We start from the raw sequence: 11,469 nt of genomic DNA, 5'->3' as shown, positions 1-11,469 counted from the left end.
AAACAGTAATTAAAATATGTTTATCCATTTTTTGGACATGGTCTCTACATAGCCGTATAATTGATGACGTCTACACTTTGGCTATGGTTAGACGTCTACCAAATTTTCACTGACAGCCCAAATTCAGCCGTGATTTAGCCTAGACGTCAGGTCTTCATGTAGCTAGACGGCTATTAGACGTTTTTTAAACCAAAAAATGCTTGCTGGGAGGTTTGATTGTGAGCTGAGGGTGAATTCTTGCTGTGTAATATTTGAATGTAAAGACAAAAACCGATGTCCAAAGAAATGACTGATGTGTATAAATTCAGCAACTTAAGACAGTCCTGAGTAACAAACTAATATCCAGCAGGATTTAGACTGTGACAGACAGTAAATCTCCGCTAATGAATGCGCTTCGATACAAGCTTTGACACGGACTTAATGAATGAGGAAATGAAACAGCGTGTAAGAGGGAGGAGACAGAGAAAAACTCAGGGTTTCTTAAAGAAAACCTGTCAGCGAGCAGGTTATGTTCACAGAGTCAGTTACCATGGTGACTGACTCAGAGTTTCAGTTACCTCTCTTTCTGAAACGGATAACTCAGAGTTTCCCTCATCTCAGGGTTAACTTTAGTTAAGGGTTACTCTGAGTTTTCTCATAACCCGCTTTCTGGAATACCCCTCTGGTATCTTAATGGTCATATCAGACCACAGTAGCCGCTGTTCAGCAAAGGTTAGCATTGGTTCACATGAAAGATATAATTCGTACGTTTTCGTAACATAAAAATGACTAGACCAGTGTTGTTTTTTAAAGTTGTGTACAAATAATATCCCAACAATGTTCAAACCAAAGAAATCGGTCTGTGTTTTTGGTCGCCTTCACCTGTCAGTGGCATCATTTTCCCTTTGCCTCGTTAGCTGTCATATGTGGATTTTTTATATCCACAGTTATTACTATACACTTTTTAGATCTTGGTTGTTTTTATCTTAATCTTTTAACCTGATGAAGGATTTTAGTCATTGGACGTCTGGCTCTGAGGTTATCACAGAAACGAGCTGAGCAAAGTAGTAAGTAGTAGCTCCTGCCATGCCAAACAGTGTCAGAGACATACTAATTTACATGAAACTGCTTGATTTAGTGTTTTTACTGGTTTAAGGTCCATTTGTTTTGGAGAGGAAGAGACCTCTATGATCAATTCGGCCCCTAGTAAATACCACCTGAACATCTGGATCTTAAGTTATAAAGAAGACAAGCTGAGCAAACGTTAGGTGGAGCTAGGCTAGCAGCCTTTCCAAAACAAGCCGAACAGGATCGGAGTAACAACTTACTAACTAACTAACTAACTAACTAACTAACTAACTAACGTCTTACAAACAGATTTGAAGAGTCATTCCAAAATCATGTTTATTATATAAGGTTTTATGTAAAAACAAACATCAGATGACTACTGGTTATTATATTTTCATTATTCTTAAACATTGATTGTGGATCCTGGCCTCATAACAACAGTACTGTCAGGCTCTAATCTGAGTCTTGGATATCAGCCATCGGCTGTAGATTGTTTTGCAGCCACAGCTGTGACAGTAATGAAGAATCGACTCCATATGCTGAGAGTATGTGTTTGCAGGGTCACAAAATCAATTTGCAATTAATCTGCAGTGATAGGAATTCATGTTGTGGGAGTAATAGCATGTGTAAAACTTGTTAAATACAGGTAGCTATTGTATAAAATATATATTGTATTTGCAAAACACTCATGTACTTCCATTTAAATGTCAACAAGCTCTGTCCTGACTCCTCATCATTCATTTTGGCTGTTCCTTGTCTTTTTCTTTCAGATAAAAACAGGAAGGACTGCTTTGGAACTCTTAATTGACACCAGCATTTTCCTCCATCACTGCTCCCACCCTCCTCCCATCCATCTGTTGCTTTTTCTGGTTGCCTCCTCCAGTTCTCAACATGGCGACTATGTTCCTACTCTGGCTGTGCCATTGACCTCCACACTGGACTACCACCATGGAGAGAAAACGCAGAAAGAAATTGATCTAGCTGCTCAGGCCGTTTGCAGTATGGACTCATTTTTGGAGCTCTGGACCTGAAATGCTCTGTCCTAACCCCTGACCCCAAACCAGGTTTTAGCTGCTCATTTTCATCTGAAACAGCACACCTGCTGCTGGAGTTTACAGGGCCTGGTCAAACCAATGGTTTGTGCTACTTTACATCTCAAAATGCTCCTGCTTCCTGTGTGGGCATCCATGCTTTTAGGGCTGCTGATGGGCTTCCTCCCTGTGGTGGGGATGGAGCCAACAGGAGGAGCCAAATCTAAGTCCGACCACACCCCCAACACAGAGCCTCTCTCTTCATCATCTGGCTCCAATTGTTCCCAGTTAACCCTCAAACTGGAGTTTTCCTCCCAGGTGGTGGAACATGGTAAGAAGAAATTGTTAAAGCTGGTAGACATGTTATTAATTGTGTCTTATGAGGTTTGGAGATGCTATATTTAAACATTTCCAAAGAGTCAATGGGATATCTTAATTGTGTTTAAATTTTGAAGGTACCCAAAGTTACTCGAGTAGTACTCGAGATTATTAAAAGCTAAGTCATGTACTAGATTCATGCTTGTTTCATTCACTATTTAGCAGTGATGAAGGTTTAAAGCTTTTTTCTCTCAGTAGCAGTCTAGTTTTAAAAATTTGACCATGGGGGGAATTAGAGTTGGGCCAGTATGAAGATTTTCAACCAGTTTTATATGAAGCCAAACACCAGAGCGGACCGGTATACTGAATTTCACCCGGTGTCACACTTAACTTAGCAGCCGCTCCTTAGTGGGACATAATAATGGTACGTGCCAACAAGTGTCTGGCTAATGCGTAACATCTGAATTCTCTGTCAACACTGTATCCCGTAAATATCTGTTTCTGTTGGGTCCTGTAAACAAACCACGTAAATATCAGCTGTGTGCCTGAGGTCAAACTGGAGATGTAACCACTTTAAGGATGGGTGAATAGCCTACATGCTGTCTTCCTGCATTTTTACATTACATTTAATAAAAGAAAACACACATTTTATATTGTAATATTTGCTGGAAATTACATACAGTATAACCAAGAGTAAGTAGGATGTTATTAGCAAAATACATTTAGCAGAAACTTGCAGCTCCCTGGCGAACAGGTATCGAATAGATAACTCCTCATTCCTTATCCTGTCATGCAGCTTTCAAAGGAGGGGACAGGAATAAATAGAAACAGGGTGTCCAATAAAATTTGAGCTCCAAACAGCTCACTGCATCGCTTGCGGCCAGTTAGGACACATAATTTTTCAGCTTCAAATCCAAAATGTTGTCATATTGGCTTAGTTTTAGTGACCTTGAAAGTCTCCTCTCGCCACCCCAAAAAATTTCTGGTAAACAAACACAACCTCTTTCATGTTGGTGGTGCTCAGCTTGGCAGTAAATTGCACACAGCCTTTTGGACACTAGTGGCTCAGTTAGGCCATTTATAAACATAATATTATGTTAATCACGTTGTCATATTGCTTATTACTAATGGAATACACGTTGGACTTAAGACATGTGACGACATCAGCACAGGTTACTGATGTAGGCTACTTTTGAATTTGCCAGAACATGCATTTTCAATGCTGGTTCAGCCAGTTTGCATGAAATCAGACCAGTTTAAACTCGTACACTGCACCAGGCCCAACTCTTGTGGGAATATCACTTTACCGTTTGACATACTGCTTTTTTTCTTCAAACGATTGTTGACTTGAGTCAGAGACTTAAAAGTCACTGCTGAAGTTGAACGGGTCAGATGATTCACCCACAACTGCTCCAGTGGAGTTGCTTATAGTAGATCAATGCACTGGAAGAGAAAGAGATTTTTACATACATGAAGCAAGCAAAATGACCTCAAACGCTTTTTTTGTTCTTGCTATAGTTGTAGATTAAACTAGAGACACCACAACATGTTTCTGAGAGATCAAGATTAAATGCATGAAGTTCTTAAGCTATTGGAAGTGATAATGTTGCAGGTATTCAATGAGTATTTTTCCCATCTATGTGTGTTGCTCATGCTCTCTTTAGTAGTCAACAGCACTGAGAACTTGTGCCTGCTATAATTTGTGTCTGTTCTTTGAAATATTCTCCTCTCCCCTCTCTGTCTCTCCAGAGTACATCGTAGCATTTACGGGGTATTTCTCAGCCAAAGCTCGCAGCCTGTACATCAGCAGCGCCCTGCGGAATGCTGGGGACGGAGCGCTGGAGTGGCACATTGTTCCCAGGGAAAACCCAGCATCTGACTTCCCCAGCGACTTTGAGCTGGTCCACATCCGTCAAGCTTCGCCCAGCCGCCTGACGACCTTAGAGGACCACCCTTACATAAAGAGGGTGACCCCGCAACGCAAAGTGTTCCGCATGCTCAAATACATTCCCTGTGAGTTTGACAATATGGTGTTATTGTTTAGGGAAAAGGATCACAGTGTTTCTAAGGTTGGCACATCGACCCAAGAAATATAAAACTCTGGAAAAGATACAGAAAGCTGTTTGTCTGCCACAGTTCACAGAATGTCTCTTTGTTTGTTGAGTCAGAGGATGCATTTCTCTCTCCACTGTGTTGGTGGCGTAGAAGAGGATTGTATATCTTAATTTGAAGTGCAGGCCAACTAAGGGGGTGTTGATGCTGGACAGGGTGTGTATGTGTGTGAGAAGTTGGGGGATGGGAGGAAGGACAGAGAACGTCTGTGTTTGCTCACACTGGGAGACTGTAGGTGAGACAGTGTGGTGGGGCTTGCCTGGACAGGGGGGGGCACACCCTGTGCCTGGCACTGGATGAAAGATCTCAGTGTGCCCCCAGCTTGCATATACACATGCAGTATCAGTATGGAGGCCATGTGTCGCACATGAAACCATTTATGTCCTGGATTGCTTGAGAAGGAACAACAGAGATGTTCTTTGTTGGTGTCTTTTACACATTTAAATCTGTGTTGAACTGAAAAGAATGCTTTTAACCTAATGACAGGGTATCTACTGTGCACAGTGTTTGCGATAACAAAAATATGTTTTCATCTTTTAACAAGAATTTATTTTTTCTTTTTCAAAAAAATTGTGTTTTTTCTTATTGTGAGACAGGAAAGAGGGGCTATAGAGGAGGATGACATTGCAGCCAGGGCCTCAAGTTGGAACTCAACCCAGAATGCGGCTCTGCCTTTTAGTATATGGGGCACATGCTCAAGCTTTGACCTGACACAAAAAATCAAGCCCGACCCCACATGAACCCACGTAGTTTCAGTCCAAGCTCAACCCTACCCTGGCGTGAACCACAGCAGCAGTTTTGGCCCTGAGCCGGAAAAAAATTACTAAAACAGTTATTACAAGCTGAGGGCTGATATGTGTCCTTGCACCAATTCTTCTTTTCCTTCTGCTATTTCAATTTTAAGAGTCTGTCATGAGCTCTGCGTTTCATGCAGGACAGTTTCAGCAGAGCGGGCTGCATCTCTGTCTTTAAGTGCGCATGTTGGTCCATTACAATGTGGCACGGAGATGATGCCTCCTGTTATCGCATGTTTCTTCCACTGCTGGGGAGGCAGAGGCAAACACTGCTAATCAAGTGGCCTTGCAACAACTCCTACCATTTATGCACGAGAACTGCCAGTCTGATGCGTCTCCTGTGCAGTGCACTGGAGTTTGTGCGAGCACGCGAGACAAAAGACTCCCTTTCACTTCTAATGATTTGTCAGTGTAAATCTCAACGTTTTTATTAGTTATAATGGGTTGATTGCAACACAGCTCATACATTATTCATAACATTACACAGACTGTTAGATCTGCATTTTAAAAAAAAGAAAGAAAAAGAAACATGGAAATTGGCGCAAACCCAACCCAATGCAAGCCTGAGGAAATATTGAGAAATTACAGCCCTGCCTGGCCAGACCCTGGCACATGCTCTACCAGGTGAGCTACTGAAGTGCCCCATTGTTTTTACAGTTTGTAAGTGTTCCGCTGATTTACGACATTATCAGAATTAATCAACCTTGTCATACTTTCCCAAACAGCCAGCATTTTATCTTCATGTTTTCATCATTCAGATAAATGGACAGAATTTATTTTTATTTTTTTAAAATCCACTTTCACTTTTTCTCCACTCATTCATTCGTATAGCCTCACACTCCATATTTTAGAGCATCTTCCAGGCATTATTGGTTATGTTTAACATTTTAATACCGTTCTTACTCATGGAAGTAAATAGGAGGGACCTTCAAACCCATTCCTCTTTGACCTCCACACATTCAGATATTTCATACATTGATTCAGCTTATACATTGCTTTCATGGATTTTCATGAAGTTTCAGACCTGCCAAGATATTTACATTGGACAGGATGTTACAGTTGGTGACATCACTCTGGGGCTGCAGCTGTACACATTTTCAAACATAGTTGTCATCATCCTCAGCAATTCTTTTATACACAAAGGCTACACTAATAATGCCTAGGACTGCACAGTGTCACGCAAAATTATGCACATGGTTCAGGTAGCTAGGTGACTGTATCACTGGTTAGCCACATTGTACATGTCATAAACCATGTATAAAAAGAGCTTGGACTGGAGCACTCTGGTGAAACTAATGGAAATACTGCAGAGGAAGTCTTGCCATGTTTAGCTCAATAAGTAACCAGATGGCTTGTATATTAACTAAAGTGTGTGAATTTATCCTGAATGCATGAGAGAGCATGAGTGGATCTCGGAAATGAGCACCAGCTTTACATTACGTGCACTGAATTCATTTGATACAAGCTATTACTGAGCGGCATATCTGAGGCTGTAGTCTGGAGTCTTTCAGTGTTGTTTTTAATGGGGAGAATTTGGATTGATAATCAAAATAGCAACCAGACAAGAGTGATAGCCTGAAGCAATCATTGGGTGGAAAGTAGCCGTTGTGTCTGTCTTTACTCAGTCTCCTGGGAACGTAGATGAGACTTGAACCTGTTTAAAGAGTGGAATACCTGAGAGAGGTAAATCCACATTCACTGGATTTGTGATGTAGGAGTCAACTTGTGAGTCCATGAAGCAGCTACCAAGTGAAGTAATTAATTATTAGGAAAGATAAGAGAGACTACAGCACCCCTGGCTGCATTTCACTCCTACATTAAAGGCATAAAAAGCCCCGCAGGGCTCTGCTGCTGTTTGCTAATGACCTCGTGATCATTTGTCCTGTCCAAGTGATTCAAATTGTGATAAGATTGGCTCAAATGAGGCTGGTGTGATTAGCAGCTAAAAGATGGAAGGAGGGAGAGAGACAGAAAGGAAGAGGGAGAAACGACTTGAAATGAGAGATCAGAACACGATAAGCATGATTAGGTTAACGGGGAGATTGTGTTGTCTGCAGGAGGGGCTGTTGGTGGCAGACAGCAGTAACAGGGCATGTCATCATTAGCTGCAGCTCTTCATGGAGAGTGAGTTCATTAAGCAGCATAGTCAGTAAAAAAAATGTAGAATTTCAACTCATTAAAGATAGCCTTAAGTGTAAAGTTGAATACCTGTTGGATTTTTACCTTTGCTCTAACACAGTTGCTCTTGTTCTGTCTGCTTAGCACCCGAACCTGCTGCACCCTGCAATGCCACCCGCGGGACACAAAAATGGCAGTCATGGCAGTCATCCCGCCCTTTCAGACGAACCAGCCTGTCACTTGGCTCGGGGTTCTGGCACGCCACTGGTCGCCACTCCAGCCGGCGTCTGCTGCGGGCCATCCCCCGCCACGTTGCCCAGATCCTGCAGGCAGACGTACTCTGGCAGATGGGACACACCGGTTAGACCTTGCACCGTTGACTTCTTTGATATGATAGAGGGGACTAAGAACATCTTATATGATGTTTATATGATCAAACATAAATGAAGGATTGCGCTTAATAAAAGAATTGGATAGAAGTCCTACAGTTTTTGGGTTATTGATTTCTATCTCTCTCTCTACAGGCTCTGGTGTGAAGGTGGCAGTGTTTGACACAGGCCTGAGTGAGAAGCACCCACATTTTAAGAACGTGAAGGAAAGGACCAACTGGACTAATGAAAAGACACTGGATGATGGTGAGGATGAAAAACACAGTGATGATTAGAGTTGGGTCAATTTCCAGTTTGCCAGTTTGATCCAGTGTACGAGCTGGAACCAGTTTGATTTTATGCAGACCAGCTGAACCGGTATTTGTCATTATGACACATTCTGGCCAATTAAAAAGCAGCCTACAGCAGCAACTTGTGCCAACAGCGCCACAGAGCTCAATCCAACTTGTATTGCGTTAGTGATGAGCAATATGACAACGAGATTGGCATCATGTTTGTTTATAAGCGAACTGATGGAGCTGTGAGCCAAGCACAGCAACATGAAGAAGAAGAAATTTCAGTAGAGGTGGGGGGAGCAGCAGCAGCGCATGTTGCATTTGTTTACTCGAAGTTCATGTTTTTTTTTTTTTGGTGACCAGAGAAGACCTTGCAGAGTTAGTCTCTCAAGAAGACTAAAACTGCACCAATATGGCACCATTTTGGATTTGAAGCTAATGAAAACGGTGTCCTAACTTGCCGTGAGTGATGTGGTGCGCCGTTTTGAGCTGAATTTTGTTATCCATGTGTCCTCATTATTTCACTACTAAAACCAAAATAAGGTGATAGCTTGCTGGAGGAAGATTGCCAGGGTGCTGAATGTTTCTGTTCACTGTTCATCGCTAATAAGAAGCTAGGCTGCTCTTGGCTATATTGTATGTCATTTCCAGTTATTGTCACATTATGAAAAGCATTCTGCTGAAAATGTACAAATGTTGGAGAACAACGAGTATTTACAGATCTTTTAAGTCTGATCTTGAGCGTGCAGCTGATAGGTACATCATTTGTTTACCTGACCTAACAGAGTTAATAAATTAATTCAGTGTGGACAGAGAGTTCTGATGTTACGCGATCATACATGAATATTGGACCTGCGCTTGCTGTTAGGACATGGTGTCGTTGTGTTCCACTCAGGAGCAGCTGCTGAATAAAGTGTGCGACCTAGCTGTAAAAGTCGGTATACTGGTCCTGTCGGGTGTCTGGCTTAATATCAAACGGGTTTGAACTTTTTTAAATCGGCCCAACCCTAGGGATGGTAATGATGTTGTTGATGGCTGATGCACAGATGACTTGCACTGTAATACTGGTACCGGTTAATACTGGTACCATATTGTGGGGATGTGCTGTGTATGTTGTGTATTTGAGGGTGATGAAAGCCCAAAAGTGGCTGCAGNGAGAGAGAGAGAGAGAGAGAGAGAGAGAGAGAGAGAGAGAGAGAGAGAGAGAGAGAGAGAGAGAGAGAGAGAGAGAGAGAGAGAGAGAGGGTTGGATGATGATCAATTTCTTGTCATGTTTTGCAGGTCTGGGTCATGGAACATTTGTAGCAGGAGTGATAGCCAGTATGAGAGAGTGTCAGGGCTTTGCCCCCGACTCAGAGCTCCACATCTTCCGAGTGTTCACCAACAACCAGGTACAAACATGCCCTCACTACACCACTGTGCTTTAGTCCAAAAAATCAAGTTTAATGTGAAGAAATGCATGTGTCAGAGAAGATGATGTTTTGGTGACTTAGAGGAATAGTTAGCTTAACAGTTTTTGAATGAATAAAAGAAACAGTATGACAAGATAATAAATTAGCTTTAGAGGTGTTGGCAGTGCTGCAGGTTTTTCACCTTTGGCCAGAGCCAGGCTCGCTCTTTCACCCTGTCTCCATCCTTTATGCTAGGCTAAAGATGAGTTGTTTCAGTCTTCTCATCTAACTCGTGGCAAGAAAACAAATAAGTGTTTTTCCCAAATGTCAAACAATTTCTTGAAATAGTATTGTCTGGCGGTGTTCTTTATTACTTAAATTTCAGGATTATAATCTCTATTCAAGTGCCAAGGCTGTGGTTTCTTATTTTTTTGTTACCTTCTACAGCACAGCGTCATGTACAGTCAGATCTGTCTGATCCAATAACAAAATAACTAGAAACTAGTCAATATCAAAGTCTATCTTAAATGAGATTGTGTTTTAGATGCATTGGATTGTGTGATATATTTGTGTCTCTTCACCTCCCAGGTATCGTACACTTCGTGGTTCCTGGATGCTTTTAACTACGCCATCCTGAAGAAGATTGATGTTCTCAATCTGAGCATTGGGGGGCCTGACTTCATGGACCACCCTTTTGTTGATAAGGTAAAAGACAGGTTATATTGTCATGGTAACGTCTGGCCAACTTTAAATGATATTTAACAGGTCGATGTGAACTGGTAGCAGATGTTTTGATGTTTGTTTAGGCATAGAAATAGTTACCAGACAACCCAGTCTCCCTCTAAGTTACACCCATTTCACAATGTGGTAATGAGCTGGAAATGAAACAGGTCAACTGTCGCTACAAACGGGTCAAACCAGGCGAGTTGACAAGTGCACGGCAACAATTGAGCTCCATGTTCACTGCTCACAGACGAGCAGAAAAACAACATTTAATCTGCTACATTAAACACTGAATGTAGTAATATCTCATTTTGTTGTTGACAGTCCAAAAGGCCTTTGCCCGTTTACAGGCCTTTTGTGAATCACAAACTAAACAGAGTTGTGACATCAAGATCCATGCCTGTGGAAACATTGGAAAAAGACTAAAGTTGATCTGTACATGTTCTCCACGTGACCTTATTGTAGTCCCTGTAAAGAAATTCCAAAGTAGCAGTTACATGAAACCAGTTGGTAGAATTGGAGTTTTTTTTTTTCCTCAACCAATTTTCTTGTTTGATTGACAGGTGTGGGAGCTCACTGCTAACAGAGTGATCATGGTCTCTGCTATTGGCAACGATGGACCCCTGTATGGGTATGCTAATCACTTAAACTTCCAAATAATGGCATTTGTACTTATGAAGACAGACCTTTGGGAAGACGCTTAATCTTAAAATATTGTTTCACTCCTGTTTCATTAGTTATATCAGTAGCAATTATTTTTATAATATACTGCTGGGAACTGCTGAAAAATGTGGTAGTTAATCATTCTTTGTCATATTGTTGCTGCTGGTATAACTTTGTACTTGCATACTTCTGCTGTTATGACAATGAAAAGATATTAAATTTCCGTAGATGTGGTGTGAAAAATGTCACCTTAAATTCAGTAAGCTCTGCAGAAACCGTGATGTTAGAGGTTGTAACACCACCCAAGATACAAGTTAGCAACTTCTGTAAACATGAGTTTCCTTCAAGAAAATTGAAGGAAACATGTTTTTGGATAGTTCAAGTGAAACTCTGCAGCTTCAGAGAAAGAAAGAGTGCATTCTCTTAGAAATGAATGGTTTAATTTAACAAGTAATAAAGACACACACGCACTCTTACTCAATTTAATTCAGCAAGGAGTTCCGCTGCTACTTTCTTATTTGGTCTGGTATGACCCTGTTGTGGCTAATGTTGCCATGTAAAACTCCATGTCAATAACACAAATTACAGAGTCAGTTCACTGCCTTTAT

General features: G+C 41.5%; 1 protein-coding gene across 1 annotated transcript in view; it reads left to right on the top strand.

The window, feature by feature from the left end:
- Positions 1-11,469, top strand: part of mbtps1 (membrane-bound transcription factor peptidase, site 1) — a 34,060-nt gene that overhangs the window by 4,837 nt on the left and 17,754 nt on the right. The window contains exons 2-8 of the mRNA XM_050074053.1: positions 1,818-2,409; positions 4,146-4,409; positions 7,565-7,780; positions 7,945-8,055; positions 9,366-9,475; positions 10,064-10,180; positions 10,762-10,829. Coding sequence (XP_049930010.1) covers positions 2,181-2,409; positions 4,146-4,409; positions 7,565-7,780; positions 7,945-8,055; positions 9,366-9,475; positions 10,064-10,180; positions 10,762-10,829 — 1,115 coding nt within the window. The 5' untranslated portion in view covers positions 1,818-2,180. The remainder of the gene's footprint in view (positions 1-1,817; positions 2,410-4,145; positions 4,410-7,564; positions 7,781-7,944; positions 8,056-9,365; positions 9,476-10,063; positions 10,181-10,761; positions 10,830-11,469) is intronic.

The sequence above is a fragment of the Epinephelus moara genome, chromosome 20 (assembly GCF_006386435.1).
Source record: "Epinephelus moara isolate mb chromosome 20, YSFRI_EMoa_1.0, whole genome shotgun sequence".
In the NCBI taxonomy this organism is placed as follows: Eukaryota; Metazoa; Chordata; class Actinopteri; order Perciformes; family Serranidae; genus Epinephelus; species Epinephelus moara.
Note: the sequence above shows the minus strand (reverse complement) of the source record. Positions and strands in the feature narration are given on the sequence as shown.